A 23947-nucleotide genomic window follows, 5' to 3' on the forward strand; every position below is an offset into this window, starting at 1 on the left:
AAACCCGTTCTTGCGGCTATGTGCCTGTGCCTAGGCAACGGTAGACGTGCCGATAAGTAATTGTGAGGATGCGATTTTCACATGCACCCCTCAAAAAGCTGCCAAAACCCCTGGGAAGGAGGTTGTCTCGTGCTGGATCTGTCCCGTGCCACGCTGCCAGGGCTCCCACAGGGGCTGGGGGGGCGATCAATGGTGATTGCAGCCCTGGACGTTTCTATCTTGACTTTTACCTTCACCAGAAAGACAAATGCAGATCATCCGGTGGCTCTACCTCTCCGGGCTGGTGTTTGCCGTGCTGATCCCGGCAGGGTGGCAGATGGGCCCCAAGGACTTGGATGACACATCCAGGTATGGGACGCTGGTGGAGATGGCCCGGGGAGATGGCCAGCGTGGGCAGGGGCTGTCGGAGCAGCTCAGCCCTCTCCCTTACCGTTGCTGCCGGCTCTCCCGGCTCCGGGGCTATTGCAACGTGCTTGTTTCTTTTGTATTTATCTGGACAAGCTCCCTCCTGGCTCTCTACCTGCCCACGCAGGGACATTGCCGTGGTCCCGTCCCCCCCCCCCCCCCCCCAGGGATTTCTCATCTGTGTCAGAGTAGAGATGGGCTGCACAGGGACACGGTGGGGCAAATCCAGGACAGGGTGATGCTTTGAGCACAGTGCTGAGCCCCGATCCTTGACAGCAGCCGCGTGGGATGAAAACCCTTCGGGGACCTTTTGCCGTGACCCTCACCGTCAGCTCTCCATCCTGGAGCGGGAGGAGGTTGATCTGAACCTCGGGGCGACACCATGCTCCTTCCCAGGAGCGGCAAGTGGGGACCAGGGCAGAGGCACGAACCCACCGCGGCCGAGCAAGACGTAGGGCAAATAACATGGGTTAGGATATTGCATGTATTTGATGCCAGGATCAACCCTGGCCAGGCTTGGCAGACTCCCCTGAAACTGAAAATTATTTTTTTGTATTATTATAGCTTTTCTGGAGAATGCTCTGCACAGTAAAGTACTTCACAGGACACAGCCCCTGCTCTGGGCACCTCCTGCAGGGAGGACGCAGAATGCCACCATCTGCATTAAACCACATTTTCTTCCCCTGTCCATCTCTCCCGAGCAGATGGCAGTCACACGAATCCCGAAGCGCCCGAAGCTTCACGTCCAACGTCAAGCGACACTCAGAAGGCACCTTCACCAGCGACTTCACCCGCTACCTGGACAAGATGAAGGCCAAGGACTTTGTGCACTGGCTCATCAACACCAAGCGGTACAGGTAAAAAGGGGAGCGGGGAACGGGACCATGCTGGGAAATAACCTCCCACCACGCCACGAGCCCCCGATCCCAATCGAGAATGCAGTTTTAGTTTCGTCCCGGCTGTTTTCTTATTTTCGGCAGCTCCACGAAGAGGTACCTGAAGGAGGAGCCCCGCAGCATCCCCTTCCCGGCTGCGTTCCCACCGCTGGCGTAAGTCATCCCAAACAGCAAACGTGGCCAATTAAAACTGAATAAATGAGTAATTTCAAAATGTAGCCACGAATCAGTGGGTTTGGCACAAAGGCAGAGCGTGGCTTCCTATGCCTGATGCCACATTTTTGCTGGCTCACGTGGATTCTCCGATGTTTATTTGTAATAAAATAAAACAAGGAAAATTAAGCTATCTGGTGGGGGGAGTTACTAATTTACGACGGGAAGAGACTGTTCCGTTCTCATCGTGCTTTGTTCTGACATTTTACGCTTCATGTCAGTGTTAATGTGGTGGGATCGTTTGCATTTATAGGGGATTTCATCATGTTTCAGGCTCGTCGAAGCAAAGAGGCTGCTCCTTTGCAAACGAGAAAATCACTGCCGCTGTTTCAAAGCTCCTAAACTGATTTTAGGGGCAATTTCTATTCCGTGAAGCTGTTTGGTGTTTGTTTGCTTTTTATTTTTAAGGTACAATTAAATGGCAAATCGAGGCATTGGCTTTCCAGCAGCATCAGCCAGGGGATGTTGGACCCCTCCAGGGCCGGCAGTAGTCGGATGCTCCACGGGAAGGATTTATCCACCACATGCAGCTGCGTTAACCCATTCAGTGTTTCCCAGTTGCCTCATCCCATGGATCAACCTTCCCTCCAAACCTGGATTTCTCCGGCTTCGTTTTCTCTGTAACCGCTCCCACAGCGCTGCAGATCCTGCGGCTTTCCCTAAATTGTAATAAAACCTTTGCTAAATGCAGCAGCTGGTTCCTGATGTCTCCAACCCTTCCGAGACCCCCGTCAGGATCCCACACGCTGCTGGTCCTGGGGGATTTCAAGGCACTGGCCTCTAGCCCAGCTTGGCTCAGATGCGCCGTTTTTCTCTCAATTCCTCCAATTTTAGGTAAAAGGGCAATGAGGATGCACCTGCCTGACCCCACAGACCTGTGCCAGAGGGGATTTTGAAGGAAATTTTTAAAAATAAATAAATACTATATGAAGGATAACTAGAACCTCTCTGGATTTAATGTTAATGTTAATGTTAATAAATTGTATTGCAAATGGACTCCCTGCACACCCCAGGGTCTGGCAGAAGGGACACATGGGACACTGCTGTCCTCTCCCTCCTGCAACACAGAGCTCATTGCAAGTACTTGCACAGAGAAATAAATAAAATAAAAATAAATGAGTCAAATTTAAAAAATAAATTAAAAAAAATAAAAATAAAAAATAAAATAATTTTAAATAAAATAATTCTTAAAACAACAAAAAAAAACCTCAAACCCCACACTAATTTAAAATCTTTCCCCAAGCAGCTAGTTCCTGACCCAAACCCCAGGGAGATGGATTTCCCCCAAATCAGCACTGCCCACTCCCCCCTTAACAAGCTCCAACGACACCTCTGACTCCTCTCCACCCTTCAAAAGACACTGGAGTGGCACAGCGAGACAAACGAGACTTTTATTGTATTATTTTCCCATTACTTTCAATGGGCAACAAGAGAAAAAGCAAAGACAGACACGGCTCTGGCAGGTGGAACCTGTCAGTCAGCAGCAACACTTCACCGACGGGACCCACGAGGCGGCGACATGGATTTCTGTTACTTGAGTTTCACAAAATGAACCCAAAATAAATCCAATTTAAAAATAAAATACCACACACACACCAAAATCACACAGATTCAAAGTGATAAAGAACACAGATTCGCTTGGTAGATTTTTTTTTTCCCCCTCAGTTTTATTTACAATACAGAGCATTTCCAAACTAGATCATCTCTTACAATAAATAAATATATTTCAGCATCTCCAAAACAAAAATAATTTCTGTATTTCTACATGTAGCACACTGGGGGAAAATAATATAATTAAAAAAAAAAAAAAAGTATCAGCACCTTATTTATTACCTTTTTACATCTTTTTTTCCCCCCCTTAGGGATGTCCATACACTTCATTTTAGGAAACTTTTGAAGGGGCCCACGGGCGATTTGGGGAGCTGTTCTAAGGCACCGAAGATGAGGAAAACACCCATCCCATATCGATGGGAAGGGGGCTTGCTGCCATCTGAAGCATCACAGGTCACTTCAAAGATTTATTTTTATTTTTTAGTCCTAAAGCAACTCCAGGAACACCTTTGAGAGGGTTCCCCCCCAACATAATTTTCCTCTGCACAGGGAAATATTAAATCTTTCCAAAATAAGGAGCCGTCCACAGGTTTATGGTGTATAAAGGGGGCAGGCAGCCGTAGCACTGGGTCTCACATCCAGCCCGGGGGGGGTTACGACTACATTTTAGATGGCCCAGAGTCACATTATTAAGCAAGACCTCAGCTTTCATTTCATTAAAAAAAAAATAATAATTAAAGAAAAAACACTAGCCCTGTAAATAGCAAAAACAAAGCTTCAAACGGAGAAGACAGCCGCGCTGGGGCACACCGTGGAAGCCTGGTTTGCTTTTTAAATTAGCAATCGCCAAGGCAGCCGCCAATATTTTGCAGCCCCCTGAGGCCAGGGGAGATGCAGACTCCCGCAGAGCTGGACCCAGCCCGCTCTTCATTAAAACTGGCACCGTTTTCCTTCCGGAGGGGGTTTCTTTCTTTCTTTCTAAGCTGGAGAGATGCCAGGCACGTGCTGAAAACAATCCCAGCCCCTGGCCCCTGTCGGGAAGGAAAGGAGTCCAGCCCGGTTCTCTCCTGTTACATAGAGGAAAATAAAAAGGGAAAACCAAAATTGTCCTACGTTAGAAGTCCAATAATCCCATTTTCCAGGCAGGGCAGCAATAGGATTGGTACCACAACCACCCAGCTCTGTGCCCAGTTGCCATTCACTGGCTTAGTGCTAATACCTCCACAGGAATTAAAGTTTATTTTCCAAAGGGTGGAGAGATCAGGGCTCTCCTCCACCAGGACCTTTTCTCTCTGGGGAGGGAGAGACGGCACGTCGGAGCAGCAAGCGCAGTCCCGCGCTCGCAGCCAGCGTGGAAGGGATGTGCACGGGCATCGCAGAGGAATAGCAGCAAGAAAAGCCAGGCTTTGCACCTTTCCCTTCCTCCAAGCCTGGGTTTTGGGGGTTTGTTTTGTTTTGTTTTTTTGCTTCTCCTCCTTTTCGAAGGGCTAAACCAGTCTCCTCCCACTTCAAAAGTCACTGTGCCCCATCGGCAACCCAGTTTGCAAAACCCCAGCCCCAAAAAGCCGTCTGATTTTGGCCCCGCTTGGTGATGTGCCGCTTTCATCCATAGACAGTGAGTTGATATTTTCTTTTCTGCACTCGTTTTTGCAGGCAGCAACAACTTGCCGTTGTCATTTGGGGTTGGGTTCGAGGCACGAAAAGGCTCCCGCAGGGGCCGGGACCAGCCCACGGCAAGGCAGAGGGCTGCGAGGGGACCTTTTCTACTGGATTGTCCTCTCCTCTCAGGCTCCACGGTCATCCGACTCGACCGCGTGTGCCTGGGGTGACACCGCAACCCGACGACCCCCCAAAAATGTGAAGAGAGCGCGAGAACCATCTCTGCTTAACAGCTTCTCCCTGCAAAGCGGTAGGGGAGGGGAGCAGGAAAAGGCATCTTCCCACTTTCCTCCTGGCTCATCCCACCCCATGAGAGAAGAGACTTTGCAAGGACAGGGGTGAAGAAAAAAAAACTACACAGAGTCCCAGGGAGATCAAAGGAAGGAAAGCAGAGGGTCAACAGAGCGGGCAGCCCAGGGGCAAAGAGCCCCAGGTCTCACCTGGCCGCTCCCACGACCATACAGTGTATTAACGGTATTCAATTTTAAGTGCTCCTTACATTTAGTTTACAGCCAGGGGACAAGAAAGTGGCATTTCTGCATTTTGCAGCTGCCAGGCTGATGGAAAAAAAAAGTAAATTAAAAAAAAAATTGCTGTAAAACTGGAGCGCAGGGAGCAAATGCTTTTCCTTCGCCTTAGCCCAACTGCTCGGACACTCTCTATGTTGCCCTGTCACAGAGGGCATCCCTCTCCTACCAGTAAGGGACATTAGAGCGAATTAAAGCCAGGACCCCAAACCAGACCAAAAACCCGGTCATGATGAAGAAGAAAGTGGAGAATGCATCAAATATAGCAGAAAGTGGTTTTGTACATTCAGAGTTTATATTTGGAAAAAAGAGAAGGGAGAGGAGGAATTAGATATTAAAAAATAGCACTGAATGATAAAGCGGTAGCAGTCCCTCTACCACTACAAAACCGCGACAACACACACACATACACACGGAGGCTTAACAACACCGAACTCCCATTGACACTGATGTGCACCTCAGTTTGCTGGTCTAGAGATACCAAATGCCTGAAGCGCACCAAGGATAACTGAAAACATCTGCATGGCTTTAATGGGAATCCTCCAATTGAAAAAAAAGCAGTTTCTCCCCGTGTCTGCGTTGGCACATCCCTGAGTCACGTTCTCACTCCTCTCCTTCAAAGTCAAGATTCCTAAACATGAAAACTGAGGGACAAAAGAGAAAAAGAGGGAGAGCACCATCAGTGGAAGACCTGCCGGCTGCTGCTGGTTCAGCCCCGTTCGTGGGACCACCCCAGCAGAGAGGAGCTGGTTTGCTGCCACGCTCCTCGGTGCCTGCTCCCAGAGAAGCACGGTCACGTTCACATGCAATCCTTTACCTTTTTCCTCCCCGGATTCAGAGTGTTTCTGTGTTCATAGTGAGAGCCTTCCATACGGTTGTTTTCGACATTTCATCCGAGATATTAATCTCAGAAGGATCAGTCCTGCAATAAAGATTTTACATAGCAATCTGTGGTTATGGGAACTGATGCCACCAAGGGCATTAGTATCAGCAAGAGGAACAGGGGGGCCTGCAGAATCAAAGCTCAGCATGAGCACGGGAGGTTTCGTTGGATGAGTAGTTTTGGGAGGCAAGCCCGAGAGCTGCAGAGCAACAGCTCCATACAAAGGCTCTTGCTGGTGTTTAGCCCTGGACTGGGCTCCTAAGCCACTGCTGGCACAGATCACGCCAGCAACTCCTCATTTTCAAGTATGAGGATCTCCAGCTACCATAAAGTCACTGGTGATGCAAGTTTTGGGGGTCAAACATGAGTTGTGCAGCCACTCTGCTTGGGGTCAGACCCCTGTGATCACCTCCTGCAGCCCTGCCCCTAAATTTGATTTTCCCACCAAGATGACTGCTGGTTTCTATGGGATGCTCAACAAAGATGCAAGTGGAGAAAACTCTGCCAAACACCTTTAAACTAATCTTGCCAGGGGTCCTGGCACTTGGTGGGGCTTTACCTGTCACTGCTTTGCTTTGGGACATCCAAGTTGCTGGTCTTCCCAAGTTTCAGCTGAACTGAATTTGCAGCAGCAGCTTCCATCATCTTCTGGGACTCCTGACGTAAAAAGGGACAAGTCAAGTTCTTTGTCTTTGATCAAAGTGGAGATAAACTAAGCACCCAGCAAAAACATTGCCTGCTGCCCTCTCCTGACCCATGGCAGCTTTAGCTATTAGTGCAGTATGGTAAAGACCTTTCACTCCAAATATTTTGGGGGAGTTAAAAACACTATTACGAGCAAACCTTTCCATAATAATAACCATCTTTATTATAAGAGACTCATTTTAGAAATTATACCTCTCTTCACGTGTTAAGCTCGCTGCTAATTTAGGAAAAAAAAACGGGTTACAACATGGGATCCAGGCTATTAGGATCTATTGTTATTGAGTCCTGATCTTCTCCCAACATTTCAAGACCAGCTGTGATAGAAACAGGCAATCTCACAGCCGAAGGGAGATGTCCAGCACCAAGCACCCAGCAAGCATTACCTCTTCTTCTTTGGCTTCATTTTTTGCATCGTCCAACTTCTTCTTCTTGCTTTCTGGCATAAGGTCATCCAGAAAGCTAAGCTCTCGCTTTGAGAAGCAGAAATCCATTACTTTCCGGACAAAAACAAGAGCCAAAACCTTTACAAATAAGAAGGAAGATGCCATGAGGTCAGAGATGATGTTACATCTCACTCAAACAGCCTGCTGCCGGGCGGCACTGGCTCTTACCATCATGGGAAAGATGATGGCGGCACGGGACACCTTGATGGTCCAGAGCAGGACGAGGCAGATCAGCTGGATCGCCGTGAAGAAATGCACCTTTCGCAAGGGGACGTGCCGCAGGTAGATGAAATCCGGCTGGTGTTTCGCCGGCATCCAAAACAGCTTCAAGCGATCAAAGAACTGCAAAATAAAACTGAAAAGTTGCCACCTTGGGACCACAGAAAGTTTCTGGCCTCGTGGAGAAGTGGAGGAAGTTTTCAGGATGTAGCTTGCCATGAGAAATCCTGGATGCCATTATGTTCCTCCTGGGAGCAGCATCCATTTTCCCTTCACTCCATCTATAAACCAGCTTGCCCATGAAAGCTGCCCACCAAATTGCAGTTATTCCACATTATTCTGTTATTAGCCTTTCTTGGCCCACTGAATCCCCCAGCAAGGATTTCCACCAGTGGTAGAAATTGCCTTCCCTTTGCACTGAATTCCCCCATTTTCACATCACCAAACACTGACCTGCCCTAAACCATGAAACAGAGCGCGCTGAACTTGCCTGGGCCTCACAGCCCTATATACTTCCTGTGCCTCCACCAATCTTTTTCTTACACAAAATATTTTTATTGCTTGCTTTCGGAGAGGCTTTTTCCCATGCCACTGCTTTTTTCCTGCTTCTACGGAGATGAAATACCAGGGAGCTGACATGCTGCATGCTGTAAGAGAGTCCGTACCTGAATTCCTCTGAGCGACGACACACCCATGTAGAGAAAGACCCCATAAAGCACAGGCATTGGTATAAACTGGGGGGGGGAGAAAGAAAAAAAAAAAAAGAAAAAAAAAACAAACACAATCTTTTTTTTTAATTGCCTTTTCAGTATTACCACTCTCTTCTACAGGCACTGCCTAAAATTGCCTACAGCTTTCCAGCTTCCACAGTGTTAGAGATGTGTTGGTTTTAACCATTAGAGATTTTGTGCGTGCAAGCGAGCTAAGGGTCTGCTTTAGGCTGAACTTTTGAGTTACATTTCCTCAGAATAATCCTTTTTTCCACCAAGTTTGGAGGAAAATAGGTGATTTCACCCATGCTACCATATGCCACGTTCTGTGACAGTAGAAAAACATTTCTACTTATGCTTGTGGCAACATGCAAAAGTGACATGCCTCCTTTTAGCCTAGAGATGAGATTACTTTGGGAAAGGAACACGCGAGGAAGCCCATGGGGATGATGTCAGTATGTTTAGCTACTGGGAACGGCTGTTCTGAGCATTTGGGGGAGCAAACTGCAACTGATAAAGTGCTGCCTTTTTGAAAGAGAGCAGATGTACTGGTCTGAATACGCTTAATTGTAGCCCATAAACATGGGTGGGCCTGAAAGACACCTCGAAATTAAAGCAGTTGTCTTGCTTGCTTGCCTCAAGCACACCAAACTGGGGTCCGAAGTGCTAGAAAGTGTAACCAAGGCTGGTTCCCACCATGGGTTAAGCCCCAAGGGTTGGGATCACCTCCTCCTCCGCTCCATAACTGCTCAGGCCTGGAGAGAGGGGGCTATTTTTGTATAACCTCCAAAAAGCTCATGGTTGTTGGGTGTTTTGCATTTTCCTCTTACCTTTAACACAGAAGTGAAGAAGACAGAGCAGCCCATGAGCACAAAGATCAGCAAGCCAGTGACTCTCTGCTCTCGTATCCCCAGAAACTTGGGTTGTTCTCCTGGAGCTGAGCAGTCAGACTCTACTTTGAGGCTATTCACGTGGGTGATGGACAGGACGGTCGCAGCCACAAACCAGGGCAGCCCCATCACAGAGCACACCCCGAGCATCACGGCCACCATGAAGAGGTCCAGGTGGTACCCACATCCTTTCTGCAGGGAGCAAAACAAGAAACACAGCACCCCACAGCACAAGAGCAAGAACAACCTCGCAAGTCAGACTCAAACCCTACCTGAGTGCAAGTCAACTTCTTGAAAATTTAAAACAAGAATTGGAAACGAACACGGATGTATCCAGTCTTTGTGCAAGCACCTTGCATGAAAATCTGGCAGGAGTTCAGACAAAGTGGATTTGGAGAGTTTGTATGATATCTACTTCTCAAAAAAAAAAAAAATTACTATTTTTTTCATTCATAAAGAAAGTTCCACCACTTGCAAGTAAGATGTGACTCTGAGTTAGCCCTGGCAGCTCATCAAAACGATTCATTCCCCCAGCTGCTGCTGACATTTTAAAACAAAAACGCGCTTCTATATTGCTCTAAGATTAATTTGCTGCTCCAAAAGATTGCTCATCCAAATTCCGCTGTCGTTTGCTCCCTGCGTCATCGTTAACCCAGGAGAGCATCCTGCCATGACAGCCTGACGTTGTCCCAAACCAATGCCTTCACAAAGCAGTTGGAATAGGAGCTTCTCCCCATACCTGCAGCCCAGAATGGGCTGGGGATGGGGTCATCTCTTGCAGCCTCTTACCTTCAGCCTGTGCTCCTTCCTGTTCACAATAACAGCAGTGATCTGCTGGTCCATGAATATCAAGATGGTGCAGAGCAGAGCTGGGATGAGCGCAGCCAACACCGTCCACCAAGGGTTGGGTCCTATGGGGTTGATGAACCACCCGCGGTCGTCTCTGGTAGGCTGCAAAAAAGCCCACACATCAGCATCATCTCCCAGCCCAGGCACTTCACTGGTTTTGATTTTCGCCTTCATCCCTGTGTCAGAGCACCTCCCAGCCCTGGCTTCATGTCACCCTCTCCCATGGGGTTCAGCAGTGCCAGTGTCCTCTTTGCAAGCACCTCTAGATACTTCTCCTGTAGGTATCTAGTTTTGGGGGCTGCCTTCTCATTTCTGGAAGGAAATGATGGACTTGGAGGAGGAAGAGGAGATGGTCACACCACCAAGCATCTCCTCCAGACTCAGCCCTGTCCTGCCCCGACATCAGCTTGTGGCATTCCCAAGGGCTGAAACCTGCCCCATGCCAAAACACCCCATTACCTTGAACATATGGGGGACATGGAGCTTCGGTGATGGGATTCCAACCATGAAGTCAATGAGCACCATGATGACAATGGTGAGGAAAACAGCAAAGTCACTCACTGTGGACCGTACCTGGGGCAAAAAAACAGAGCTGAAAGGGGCATCGCAAACAGGGCCATAACGTGAGATGGAAAAGTTGGGGACATCAACAACATTAAGGCTGGTTAACAAGATCCCACCACTCTGAGGACATGCAGCCTAATCCCTTGGTTAGATACTGTTGCTGTGTTTGTCCCTGTGAGATCTGGTGTCAGATAATGAAAAAAAGTCTAATTAGGTGGAAGAGGTTGTTTTAATTCAAACCTTAAAAAAAAAAATATTAAAAACATAAGGAAACATGTCTGCCACTACCGCCACACTCACAGCTAAAATGGGAATAAGGCACTGAGGCATCATTTGTTCCTCAAAAGGAAGAAAAAGTGTCTTTTTTTATGGCAGCTCCTCATTTGAATCAACTTTCCCCTTGAGCACATAATGCACAGAAGGTGGAAAAAGAAAAAATAAGCCAAACAACTTTGGAAGACCTGATTTCCCACTGCCTGAGCAAAAAAAAGAAATCGCTCTGGGGCAGGTCACAAGGCAGGTGGGAAGTGCTACAATTGTTTTGCAGTCATGGAAATGAGTGAGGGACATGCACGCTGATGGAGAGCTTGGCCTTCAAGGTCAACGTTTCCCAGCTTGACCAAGTGGTGGCAAATACTGCTTAGTGCTCCAGGAAAGCCATTTTGGGAAATGAGTGTGGAGACTGCTGCTGGCCACCATCTTCTACCTACTCTGGTTGGGAAGTAACGGCTGGTTTTAAACTTCTTCAATAAGCTCGACAGGACAAAGGTGGAGAAGAAGAGGATGCAGCACCAGAAGAACACGTCAGGCGTGTAGGGGCCGTCGCGTCCACAGGCAGGTCCTTGAAACTCTCCATGCAAATACCGACATTCCTGGAGAAACAGAGCATCAGGACACAAGGCAATGCACGTGCAGCAAGGAAACCTTGGATAACGAGGGGGTTTTAAGGATCTTGGTCCAAGATCCGTGACCTTATGATTACTCCTGCCAATGGAGATTTATACTTAATGAGCAGCAGCAGCTGAACAAGTGACACATCAAACTACACAGAGGAGAGCAGGGAGATGAGATGTGATGGGACACCATACCACAGACCCACAGCACATCCTCCACTTGAATGGCAGGTAACCATGGCTGAAGAAGACACCAGAGGGGAAGGAAACTCTGGAAACTCTTGGGGATGGAGAAAGAAGGAACGGGGAAGGAGGGCTAAGACAACCATGGCAGGCAAGGAGAAGAGACAAATCATCCCTTCCCAGTGGAGGGCTCGCAGAACCTGGCCAAGAGGGGATGAAAATGTCCATAAGACATCTCCCAGGCTATGCCTAGGCTCTGCTTCCAGCAACAACAGCCCAAGAGGCTGCTCAGACATGCAAATTTATGCATGTACCTACAGACAGCACTGAATAAGAAAGCAAGGCCTGGAGTTATTAGGAACCAATTAAGGAAGCCAATTACTACCTTCAAGCATGAACTTAAGTCCTCCAAATTCCTGCAACAGGGTTGAGGAGGACAGTTATTACCCACCATGTCGTGGACAAGGTGGGCTGGACAAGGTGGACTCTCCTTCCCAGGACCAAGCGGGTTAAAACCACACATTTGATTTAAGCAAGGACATTTCAGAGCAGGACTAGCACAGTTTGAAGCCCATCATCACTTGAAGGACTCTGACTTTTGCACAGTGCGAATGCCCCTGGACCCCACGGCCGTGGCACGAGGAAGCAGTGGCTCAGGGCACTTACGGTCACCGTGAGGTTTTGCCAGGTGACACCAGACACGTTGATCTTGTTGCTCGCCCAGAAACGCAGGGTTTCGTTGCTGGGATGGGTCGGTGCCTCACACTTACAGCTGGGAGGAGAGAAGCCAAGACAGGGGTAAGGGAAAGGCAACGGAGGTGCAGCCCTGAGCTCCTGCCAAGGGGCAGCAGCATTCTAGGAGGAAAAAAAACCCACTAGTAGATGGTGAGGAAGTCGAGCTTGCTGTGCATGTGCACAGGGTAGGTCTCTCGCAGGTGACTTAGCTTCTCGAGAGCCTCGTAGATGAAGATGATGCAGATGAGGGAGGCGAAGGCTTCTTCGGTGAAGCGGGTGATGTAGCACACCAAACAGCTGGCGTCAGTGGCCACCAGCACTATGCAGAAGAAGGCTGTCCACAGCCCGATGCACACCCGCAGAGAGAGATAGGAGAGCGTGTACTCCCTGGGAAAGCAAAATGAAACAAAGGCTGGAAAGGCCAGCAAGAGGCCCTGAGCCATGCCTGCCTTCAGGGAAAATTGGGAGCAATTTTGGAGCGTGTCAAGGCTGCGGATGGTAAATGCAGTTGCCATGTACTAGTACAGACAGCCGCGGGGCTTGGTGCAGGGCGTGGGCCTGCAAGGAGGAGAGGCCAATTATTTAATTATCATTATTTAACAATTATCTTGTTTTAATACCTTGGAGGCTAACTGAGGTTAGGTTCCTGTTGTGGAAGGTGGTATTCTCCCACATCACCCTGATGCCCTAACACCAAAACCAGCTGGTTTTGCACCCAGTCACCTGCTGCCAGCAAGTTGGGGCTTAATAATAAATTTAATTGCAATAAGGGTGGTTCATCTCACATCAGTCATCACAACAAAAGGACTGTCATGGAAAATATCCATTCCACACGAAAAGCCCCTACTTTTTCAATAAAAATCATCAAAACTCAAAATATTTCAGTGGAAAAATATTTGGATAGTCTATTTTCTTTGGATAGAAAAATATAAAAAAAAAAATCATCTTTTCTCCACCACTGCCTTCTTCTGAAAGCTCTCACAGCACCCAGCTGCAGCAGCCAGCCTTACTTGCAGAATTTGTAGAGAATCTTCTCAAACACGAGGACGGGTCCGGTGCTGCCGAGGATGGTGAGAGGTTGGCCGGCAAAGAGGGAATACACGACACCGGTCATGGATGCGCCCAGCAGCGACTCCATGGCACTCTATCCGGGGAAGAGAGGCAGCAGAGAGTAAAGAAATCATTAGGGGAAAACAAAAACCAAAGCAAATTCACTGCAGCAAGGACTCCTGCGTGAGTTTTGTCCTCCCCCATGCCACCCAACAGACAGAGGTGCTCACTATGTGGCCACTGGTCGCCTCCCCCAGGAGTCCCCCAAAGGTGATGACAGGGGACATGCAGGCACAGTAGAGGAAAAGGAAGGACGCCAGACACTGCAGGCTCAGACCATCCCGAAAGTCACTCCAGAACCACGGGGCTTTCCGCTTCACATCCAGGATCAAACCTCCAAAGAGCCTGGAGGATGGAAAAAAAAAAATATACTTTTTTCCTGGAAGACCACACTGAGTTTTCTTTGCTGCAGAAGGGCAATCACAAGCACAGAGTAACTTTCGTGGCTAAAAAGAAGCACTCTCCTTAGTCCCATTTGATACCCAGTAGAAACTGAGGCACACAAAAAAAATCCTCCAACAAAAAGGAAAGGGACCCAACCTGAGAGCCTATCCCCTTTTATTGCAACAGTCCCTTGCTTTGGGAAGCAGCAGAGCTCTACCTGGAGGTATTTACACATCCGCTTCCACCCCAAATCAAGAAAACCTGAGTGCAATGGTGATGCTGTGGCTAAGCCCAGCTGCCCAGATCTCCCACCTGCCCAGCCCAGGGGACCAACCTGGTAATGTGGAGCCCCTTCACTGAACCAACTAACCCCCAAAACCTGCTAGAAGGGAAGGTGCATGCTCAGATTTTAGAGGCAAACAGAAAAAAACCCCAAACTATTACAGCTCACACCTTCCCGTCCGCTCCAGTTCAGGACCACTGTGTTTCTCCGGCTTGCTGTGAGAAGCATTGTCATCAAGAGCTCCTGGCATCTTCCTTTTTTCCTGTTAAAATGGAAGTAAGATAAAGCTATGGACTTGTAACCACTGGCTTGTTTTGCGTCTGGTCTGGCTCTGTGACTGTGTCAGAGTGGGACCTTGTGAATTTGGGCCCCTGAACAGCATCCCCAGCCGTCCTGCCCGTCCCCCTCGCGCCTCCCACCTGCGAAGGGACGTTTTTCGGGGGCTCGATTCGGATCGATGGATCCCACTCTCCTGGCGGCAAGACCGTGACCTGATCCAGAAACTCGTCGATGCCGGCCACGAGGTCAGCCTGGTTCTTGGCTTTATAGGCAACATCATGGAAAACCTGCCGACAAGAGACAACCTGGTGAGAGGACAACCCAGCTCAGACATCCTCACCAGTGCAATAAGCTCTTGGCTACATACAAGATAATTTTCCCCAAATTTCCTGCTGGAAATGGCAGGAAATATTCCCCCAAAAGGAAAAAATCTGTCCGTTGTGGTACTTGTAATCATGTCCTCCACGAGGCCCCTGTCCCCCTTGGCACACCACAGCCTTTTGCTTAAAGAGCAAGAGAAGTTTTACTGGCCCTGGCAATGCCACCACTGGGGACAGCATGCTGGGGACCCCGGGGAGAAGGACAAGGTGCAGGATGCACCCCAGGTGGGATTTCAGCCTCCAGGATGTGGGGTGATGCAAATCCACGTTTATTTTGGGGTGAGAATGAGGGGTGGGGTATTTGGAGAGCTGCGGGCAGCTGGGACAGCAAATCCTCTTCCTCACTACTACGGAGACAGGGAGAGGTGGAGAAAGCCAAAAATGACCTGGAGAGATCTCTTATCTCATCATACCTCATCCGTCATGATAGTAGCCATGGACCTGCCAATCTCATGGTACTGATGGGCTTTTCCTTCTGGCCCAAGCAAAACAAACAGGAACCTGGGCAAGAAAAACAAAATGAGAGAGAACGCATCCTTGCTAAAAGGGCACCCAAGGAAATCCCCAAGAGCTCCCAGCCCAGAGCATGGCTCGAGATGGGACACACAGGCTCAGTGACTTCGCGAAAAATTTGAAATTCATCAAAACCGATCACAAATTTAATTTTTGGGCCAACATTTTCATTAAAATTGGCCAATGGCTTTAAAAACTACAGCAGGGAAGGGAGAAATGAAGGCAAGGAGATGTGAGTGGGAGAAATGTCCTTGCTCCCACTGACCTTGTTCCCTTGGGACACCAAACCAATGCATGCAATTAGATGTCATTGGCGGGGGCGGGGGGGGGTGTAAATAAAAACTTTGCGCTTCCCATTCAGACCTCGTTGGGATGGGAACTTCCGTCATGCCTGAGAGGAGGACAGCCGGGCTCAGGCGGACAAATGCCACGATGGGCTGGTGAAGGAAATCCAGCTCTCCTACGAGCACGTTGGATGCTTCAGCCCCGGTGGGGATTTTCTTCATGAAGTGCAGCTCCGCCTGGGCACGACAAGCGATTTTCAGGCAATTACCCCAAAAGCAAAGCCCACAGCACTCTGCAGCACACTCTGCAGCCAAGTTTGCAAGAGCAAATCTGGCCCTAAAGGCGTAAGAAAGCTACGAGTGTCTCACCTTGCTTAAATCCATTGCGCCGGTCTCGTGGTTCACCCCATTTTTAGCTTCTGCAGTGGTGGGAGAAGGATGAGGGGTGAGTGTTTGGGCTGGTGGGAAAAAGAAAGACACTCAAAAAGACGGACAAGGAGCAATTGGGACGCTTCTCCTTTGCCAGGACAAGTCTAATGAGGCCAAAGCCCTGCAGGAATCCTCACCTGGTGCCAAAGCCTGGCAGGAACCCTCACCTGGCTTGTCGAGGAGGTGCAGGTCCGACTGCCTCTTGCTCACATCAGCAAATGAGCGGACAATGGGGAGAAGGTTGTTTCTTTTCTTCTCGTTCTGATGGTGATGCTTCTTCAAAAGGACTTCTCGAACTTTTGCCCGCATGCGCTCATCAAACTCTGTGGACTGTTCTTGCTGGCCCAGGATCATATCTGGGGATGGCAAAGGGAAATGAAGCTGTCAAAGCAGAACCCCCCCCCGCAAGTCCCGACCCCTGAAGCCCCCGGGGAAGGCTGTGCCACAGAGGATAACCTAACGCAGGCTCAGCCTTCCTTAGCAAGTCATTTTAATACAGTTCAGCCTTTGCAGAGAAAGCAAGAATTTTCTTTTGCTACAAACCATCATTAAAGTGCTTATTCACCACTCCGCTAAGATAATTATTTCCCATTCTAAAGAATGCAATTTTCTTGCCTGATCTGGCCTTTCTGTCTGACTCTACACATTTAACCAAATTATAAGCAATCTATAGCACAGACTTTCCCAGAGTTTCCTTGGCCAATTGACTGCAATTTGCTGAGCCCAGGGAGAAATGTACTAAGAACAGCTCTGACTTCTCCAGCCCTTGAAAGGGGTGAATGGAGACCTGCCAGTCAAAGATAATTTCTCCAAAGCTGCTTTTTCAATTAACTTCAATTATCTTCCCCACAGAAATACACTGCTTGGTCATGTGCCAGATAAACTCTGCCTTTAAAACTCTTAAATCCTGCATGTTAAGGTAAAAGAAAAAAAAAGAATGTGAGGAAATGGCTTGTAATAAATAGTTTATTTAAGGACATTCAGCTCTTATGCAGACTCCATATTTCTAAGAGCAGCCTGCTAAGCCCTGACACACACGCCTTTTTGGCTGGAGAATATTCTCTAATTGCTTCTCTAACCCCACAAATTGCTTTCAAAAGGATCCCCTATTGGAAGAAAAAACTGGTGCGATTGTTGCACACCCAGTCTACATCCAAAAACAACTTTATGACTTAAAAACACAGTGGGACTTCTGGAATAGGACCCACCATTGGGGCAGGGTTTGATTCGGGAGTGAAGGGCACCGTGGCGAGCCGAGCTCGGCCGTTCCTGGAGGGATGTGCCACCCACGGTACCTGCAATCTCTTCGATGCTGTTGGCACAAATGTCCAGCAGCACTGTCCCGTTGATGATGCAGCTCCTCAGCTCAAAGAGGCTGTGCAGGGACAGCGTGGCCACGTAGGGCTTGCTCCAGCGCTCGCCGCCATCTTCCACGTCCTCCTCAAACTTCAGCCACCTGCGGACATCGGGTGCGATCAGCCCCATTGCAAGAAAACAGCCCCAGCTCTGCAACCCCTTTGACAGATCTACGGTGTGGCAAGAGGAGAAGGCTCCTCGTGTCCGCACCTGCAGCTGCAAAAGCTTCGTGTCCTGGAGAGCAGAAAGCAGAGCCCGCAGGTGCTGCCGGCGTGGGGACTCCTCTCCCACCGCAGGCAGCAGCAGGGATTTACCTTGCCGTTTCCTTCCACTCAGCATCTTCACCTTCTTTCACGCAGATCTCATCTAGCTCGGTGAACAAGTCATGGGGAACATGCTGCTCGTCCTCCTCGGTCCCGAGGATGAACTGCACCCGTTGGGACGGGGTGTCTGGGGGCAGAAGACAAAGCCCCATCCCATTACCGCACCTGAATACGGCCCATCACGCTCACGTGCAAAGTGGCCATCGGATCGACACCAGTTCAGCCATAAATACTGGGCTGGCCCCTCTCCCCTGGTTCTGTCTGGGCTTGCACAGAGCCACAGAGAAGGAGAAGCATCTATTCCACCTTTGCATAAGGATAGGCTGCTTTCCTTCCCCACATTGCCATTTTTAAAGCCAGGATCCCTCTAAGGAAGACGAGCCCAAATTTATTACACATTTAACTGTCTCAAAAAAAAAAAAAAAATTAGAAAAGTTTGGAAAAAGGTGGTCTTGCTAAATAATGCCACTTTCCCTTGGAGGAACAGCAAGGCACACAAACTAGCCACACGGACCTGCTTGCAGAAGACCCCACACCCATGTAGCCCCAAGGAGTTTAGCAAATGCCATGACGGGACTTACAGTGGTAGCCCTGCTCCGTCGGAGCAGAGTCCTTCTCCCGTTCCCGTTTCCGATGCTTCTGGCTGTGGCGTCGGTGATGCCGGTGGCTCTGCCTCACCAGTGGCATCCGCACGCCCACGTACAGGGTCCGGTGGCCTGCAAAAAAGAAGCATTTGCAGCACTTTCGGCATTGTGGCAATGGTTGATGTGGCAGTACCTTGTTAAGCCACGGTTAAATCCCAGGAGCAACGCCAGCTTCCCTTAATGTTATTTTCACTGGACCTCCTTTTTTCCAAGCCTATTTTACTAGAACTTTGCAAAAGCAGAGCAACAACAAGTGATGGCTCCGGCTCATCTAAAAGTGCCCTGGAAGTATCGAACCTCTTCTCAAATTCCAGCTCTGACTGGACAAAACTCAGACTTGCTCATTACACAGCAACAGAAGGCAATTATTTTTAAAATTTTTGTATGGCACAGGCGACAAGAGAAGATCAAATCAGTCCCATGATAATGAACTCCAGAACAAAAAAAGAAAATCACAGCCCAGCGTCTGCAGCCATCAAATTATTCTCCTGACCTCTCCAAGCCAGGAGCAGCCTCTGCAAGAAAACAAGCCGTGAATTATCCAGCCCTGTGGATAACACTCATACCATGGCCTCCGCGGGGGCTTTTTCCGTCTGTTTAAAAGCCATAATATTAAAAAAATGTGAAAATAACTGTGCTGCTTTATTAAGAAGCATGCCATGTTTTGCTGCACATGACATGACACCGAGCAAAGGACGTTGTAGGGACTTTGTGCAATGGGAAAAGGCACTGGGCTGGTGGCCCCTCTACCAGGATCTCAGCAGAGACTCACCTTCCAACTCCTCCTTCTCATAGTGAATATTGACAACATTGCTCGTTCTTCCCCGGTCAATCACTGCCTCTTCGTCGTGTCTCTGTTTAGCAATGAGAAGAAGGGAAAAGTTGGGGCTGGGGGTGGAGAGCTCCCTTATGTCCTCCCAGCCATCATCCACCCCTGCGTCCAGGTGAGTCCACAAGCATCACGCCTCTGCGTGCCTCCTCTTCCAGGCACGGCCCTAAAAACACGGATTTGTAGGGGGGATTTCTTCCCATACCGAAATAAAACAGCCCATAACATCACCTATATTGTATACAATGTGAGTCTGGAAGTATTTACTACAGCAGGAGAGGGCTGAGGGTTTCAGACCATAAAAAAAAATACCTCCGGCTTTGTTCTTGTGGTTCCTCTCTTAAAAAAAAACACCAAAAAAACAAGGATTTCCAAAGTGGGAGGGAAAAAAAAAAACCCTGCACTTCTGATCACAGCAAGTTTCAGTCTCTAAACGTGATACCTGCAGGACTCACTAGATGGCACCTGGCCACAGGACATGGCCACCAACAACCTCCAAAGGCCCTCAAGAACCTGCAAGGGCGAAGCTTCGTCTTCAGCCCAATGAGGCTCAGGCTTCCCTTGGTGCAAGCACACTTTCCGTGGAAAACATGAATTTTCTCCTTGCGAAAGCCAAGAGCTCAGAGCTAATGCCCTCCTTGCCTGAAACGCCACTGCCGGCACTGTATGAAGAGCATTTGTGCCTTAAAAGCCAAAGGAGAACTACAGGAGCAAAGAGAAATAATTCTTTTTGCTTCTCTTTTTCCCTTGCCACCAGGGCCGGGGAAGGGGATTGCCAGGATTACTGCGTTCAAAGAAACAAAAACCTGACCACGTCTCACACTCGAGTCGCAACTGCGGCTTTGAAAGGGCCTCCTGGAAACACTTGGTATCTTTTTTCCCCTCTTCATGCTGCACTTTTAATTGCTATGAATCTCTTAAATATGGAAGAAAATATGTTACTGCCACTCGGTTTCTCCTTCCTTGCCTGCATGGACAATAACTAATCCAAGAAAACCACAATCTGTTCACCCATGCAAAGAAAAACTCTGCAGTGCCCAAACACCCTTTAGTTTTCATCTGTTTTCAAATTATTCCTGTATTAAAGGCACAAAGGGGAAGGTTTGGGACTATTGAATTTCTGAGTTTTGTCTTTGCAAGCCCGTTGCTGTCATCACAGTGACTAAAAACTATTCAAACAAAAAAAAATGCGCCGAGATTCACACCCAGTTGCTCAATTTCTGACACTGAAGTTTGAAGAAGAGCAAAATACCAAGAAAACTGGGGGAACCGGCAGGGCTGTTGGACAAAATTCAAGAAGCAAGAGCTACACCGTGCACTGGGAAACAGCCCAAAACAACCAAAGCTGTAATTTTCAAGTAAAACTTCAAATGCCGCGCTGGCACACGCTACCCATTGTACTAATAATGGTGCATTAACCATGAAGACTTAAGAGAATAACTAACTTCTTATGATTTAAGCTGCAAACACTAATGAGAAATCTGCTTTTTATCCCCCAAACTCCTGCTTTGACTGCATAGCATCACCTGCCGCCACATGGCAGCAACGCTCAGGAAAGCACACGCCTCCCAGTCACTGGTTAATTTGACGAGCGAGAGGAACAAACGTTCCTGTCTGGAAATGACTTTGCTGGTCCTTGAGTCCTAATTTCAGAGCCGACTTGTTGCTACCTCCCCGCCAGCTCCCGGGACTCGCCCACGTTAGCCGGCAGCCGGATTATCACGCGCCTGTGGCTTTCCTGTCCTCTCTCCGATGACAGCCTCCACCACCCTCCGTCCCTTCTGAGCATCCTGCTCCCCTCCGGATTTGCCAAAAAAAACCCCAAACCCCAACCTCGGAAAAGGCACTGGATGAAAGGGCTTAATAAAATCGCTTTAAATCGCAATTTGAATAAAATCGCAAGCTCAAGTGCGTTATGCTGGTGTTAGAGTGGGAATAAACGGAGCAATTTGGGAGTTGCAGCTTTCAAATGCCCCATGAGCAACACAGGGAAAGTCCCCTTCTCTCTCAGAAACCGTTTTGCCTCCGTGCTCCGACCAGCGCTGCTAAATCTGCCCTCAGCAGCCCTCCCTAATGCAAAGCATCTCCCCCTGCCCATCCTTCTGCGCTCCAGGAAATGGCAGTGGGATTTTGGGAAGAGTTTTCCCACTGTTTGGGGGATGCTCAGCCCCGGTCGTGCTACCTGGAACTCTTCCAGAAGTTGTCATTTTGTGACCCCCGTTCCGGTTCATCCTCATGTCGGTCACCAGTTTTGGGGGGATAATTGAACCTGCAGATCACTGGGGGGGCCAAATTCCCCTGGGACACGGGGGTAGCCAGCAGCACCCAGCCCAGGGACCACTATGGAATCGGAATCTCTGATGCAGATCCAGGCAGCTATTTAAAGCCATGCACCCCAAGACTCTTCCCGCTTGGAACACGTAGTGGATGGGGAGAAACCAGCTCTGTTTTGAGCAAAAATTATCCGGAATAGAGAAATGGGGCGTAAACGCCACATCCTGCTGGGCCAAAAGGCATAGGCGGCGTTTGGGTGGATTTAAAAGCACAAGCTGCCAAAATACAAGTGAGGTGCAAACTGTTGGGAAAATAAATGTTATGGGGCGGCACTGATTTTCATCAAAATCTCCTGCAAAAAATCAGGGCATTTCGGGAAGGTCTCGCTTTGGCACAGCCTCCATCCCTTTGGTGCTTCAAGAAATCCTCGTTAGCCAGACCAAGTCCTAGCATGGTACAGAAATCTCCAGATAAGCAACATTTTTTACTCTCCTCGCTTCCTCCAGCTATCTCCAGCTCTACTTTATTTTCCGAGCTGAGCTAATCTGTCATTTCCATCCTACAAATTCATTTGCTCTAATGAACTTCCTCCCCGGCGCCGCTCGGCACAAAGGTTAACTGCCTGGCTTGCCCTGAAAGGCGACACGGGGTGTAAAATAACACGGCAAAGGAAGGTGACACCGAGGTCTAATTAGTTAAAATCCCATCGTGATCCAAGCTTGGATCCCCACTGCTTTTGTATTATTTAGTATTAAAGCTTCAGGAGCAAAAATAGGAGGAAATGGGACAAGTGGGCACCTCCGGCTCCGCGGCAAGATGCTCCAAGCATCCCATCGCCCTTCCCCAGCCATCGCAGCATCCCCAAAATTGCAGCAAGCCTTGCACAGAGATGCCATCAAAGGAAACGGCCCCACTCAAAACTCGCTCGGTCCCAGTTAAGCCACTCAAATGGGCTTAGACTGATGATTTCATTGAGGAAATTGCTGGAGGAGTTAAGGATTTAATAGAGCTGCAGGGTTGTTGACCTGTGGGCTTGGGAGGGGATGGAGCAGGAAGGAGAGATGCCTCTGGAAAGCAAGTTCTCCCATCCCAGGATGGGTACCAGCACTCACAAATGCTTTGCTCTCCCTCTCTGTCCTTGTCCGCTGCTGCCAGGCACCTGGAAAACATCAAATCATCGAAACTGGGCTGGGAAAGGGGACGCCGAGCTTCACGTTGCTCACCATTGAGTTTTGGAGCAGCCGGAGCTGTTCCACTTCACTATTTTCTAAGCGCAAAGCTCTGGCTGGCTGCTTTGAAGCTGGTTTTGTCAGGGAGCTGAAAGTAATTATTGCTTGTAAAAATGAAATCAGAAATCGCTGGAGCAAAGGAGGAAAACACGTTTTGACACGGCTGCAGTGAACCACTTCATGTCACGAGCTTGGCGCATCCTCTCCCTGCGTCCATTCAAGAAAACTTCTCCAAATTATTATTTTGCTGCGATTTTTTCGTCCCAGCAGCAGAGAGAGGGATTTTTGAGTGTCCTGCCGCAGTTTACCTGCAACTCCTCTGCTTAAGAAAGAAAAATCTTTCCTTGGGGAAGCTTTGGTCTAATTGAGGATGAGGAAAAGCACAAAGCAAGAGGTTCGGGTCCAGCTTTGAGTCCTCCTGGTGCCAGGGGAGGCTGAAAGCATCGCGTGAGCAGGCAAACCTCATGTCCCAGCCCCCTCGTCCCATCACACACAAGCAGGACCAGCCACCAGCAGTGGGAGGGAGGATTAATGTAATTAATCTCACCCAGAGTGTAATTAATAACACTGATCCCAATGTTATTATGGGATGAGGGTAACAGGGGTCAAATTATGGGGCTGCTCTGGTGGCAGAGCAGGAGACCCCCTCCTTGCCCCTCTCCATCTCCATCCTGCCTGGACAAAGCCACCCGTCCCCATGGCTCCCTCCTTTGCGATCGGGGGGGGTCAGCAGGGACCCCCCCCTGGTTCCTAGGCCAGGATTTGGGCTGTGATGGGGACTGGCCCCAGGTGCTCGCAACAGGAGGGGACAGGTCTCCAGACCCCCAAAGTGGGGTTGCGAGGTGGGGGGGGGGACACAGGTCGCAGCCGAGCATCACCGGGACATGACTGTCATCCCTTGCTGGGGGGGGATGTAAATTCCTTTCACCCTTTCCCACGAGCTGTAATTTCAGGGCAGATTAATTAATTCCCCACCTCTCGTTTGCCACCGAGAGCAGCTCCTCCAGCCAGGTCCCATGGGTGCAGCGGGGGGGTCGGGCAGGCCCTCCCGGGGACAAGGAGATGCTGAAAGAGGGGGGACCACCCGCCTGCCTCCCGCCTGTACCCCAACATCGGGTGCATCTGGGGGACAATAGCTGAGCCCCCCCCCGGTGACTGGGTGGCGTGGGGGCTCTGCGGGGACAGTAGCCTTTGTCCCCCCTCCAAAGGGCCGCAGCATCACCGGGGGGGGGGTTACATTAGATATGGAAGAGGGGAGAAGGGGGGGCCCGGCGGGGAGCCCCCCACCAGGCCTGGCGCAGGAGC

The 23947-nt window shown here is 49.3% G+C and overlaps 2 protein-coding genes across 2 annotated transcripts in view; one reads left to right on the forward strand and one right to left on the reverse strand.

Moving 5' to 3' along the window:
• Positions 1 to 247: 247 nt before the first annotated feature.
• Positions 248 to 1458, forward strand: LOC104832385 (exendin-3-like). Its single transcript, XM_010568536.1, has 3 exons — positions 248 to 348; positions 1110 to 1262; positions 1386 to 1458. The coding sequence occupies exons 1-3, from the start codon at positions 248 to 250 to the stop codon at positions 1456 to 1458; spliced, it is 327 nt and encodes a 108-aa protein (XP_010566838.1).
• A 4627-nt stretch (positions 1459 to 6085) lies between these two features.
• SLC4A8 (solute carrier family 4, sodium bicarbonate cotransporter, member 8) overlaps positions 6086 to 23947 on the reverse strand; it is a 25866-nt gene continuing 8004 nt past the window's right edge. Inside the window, exons 4-26 of the mRNA XM_010568537.1 lie at positions 19083 to 19244; positions 18248 to 18382; positions 17658 to 17793; positions 17283 to 17443; positions 16155 to 16343; positions 15928 to 16016; positions 15638 to 15795; positions 15175 to 15262; positions 14522 to 14668; positions 14273 to 14364; positions 13606 to 13780; positions 13336 to 13469; positions 12467 to 12712; positions 12257 to 12362; positions 11225 to 11386; positions 10410 to 10523; positions 9891 to 10052; positions 9042 to 9293; positions 8167 to 8235; positions 7451 to 7624; positions 7223 to 7360; positions 6694 to 6791; positions 6086 to 6173 (exon numbers count right to left, since the gene is read on the reverse strand). Of these exons, the coding sequence (XP_010566839.1) occupies positions 6086 to 6173; positions 6694 to 6791; positions 7223 to 7360; positions 7451 to 7624; positions 8167 to 8235; positions 9042 to 9293; positions 9891 to 10052; positions 10410 to 10523; positions 11225 to 11386; positions 12257 to 12362; positions 12467 to 12712; positions 13336 to 13469; positions 13606 to 13780; positions 14273 to 14364; positions 14522 to 14668; positions 15175 to 15262; positions 15638 to 15795; positions 15928 to 16016; positions 16155 to 16343; positions 17283 to 17443; positions 17658 to 17793; positions 18248 to 18382; positions 19083 to 19244 (3275 nt within the window). The remainder of the gene's footprint in view (positions 6174 to 6693; positions 6792 to 7222; positions 7361 to 7450; positions 7625 to 8166; positions 8236 to 9041; positions 9294 to 9890; positions 10053 to 10409; positions 10524 to 11224; positions 11387 to 12256; positions 12363 to 12466; positions 12713 to 13335; positions 13470 to 13605; positions 13781 to 14272; positions 14365 to 14521; positions 14669 to 15174; positions 15263 to 15637; positions 15796 to 15927; positions 16017 to 16154; positions 16344 to 17282; positions 17444 to 17657; positions 17794 to 18247; positions 18383 to 19082; positions 19245 to 23947) is intronic.

Source organism: Haliaeetus leucocephalus, unplaced genomic scaffold (genome assembly GCF_000737465.1).
Source record: "Haliaeetus leucocephalus isolate CR32 unplaced genomic scaffold, Haliaeetus_leucocephalus-4.0 Scaffold246, whole genome shotgun sequence".
Taxonomy (NCBI): domain Eukaryota; kingdom Metazoa; phylum Chordata; class Aves; order Accipitriformes; family Accipitridae; genus Haliaeetus; species Haliaeetus leucocephalus.

What these genes read in the sequence shown, in the direction of transcription:
- LOC104832385 (XM_010568536.1), top strand. Translation starts at nt 248, where the DNA reads ATGCAGATCATCCGGTGGCTCTACCTCTCCGGGCTGGTGTTTGCCGTG. An exon ending in GACTTGGATGACACATCCAG is followed by an intron (nt 349 to 1,109) that starts GTATGGGACGCT and finishes TCTCCCGAGCAG; the next exon opens with ATGGCAGTCACACGAATCCC. An exon ending in ATCAACACCAAGCGGTACAG is followed by an intron (nt 1,263 to 1,385) that starts GTAAAAAGGGGA and finishes TATTTTCGGCAG; the next exon opens with CTCCACGAAGAGGTACCTGA.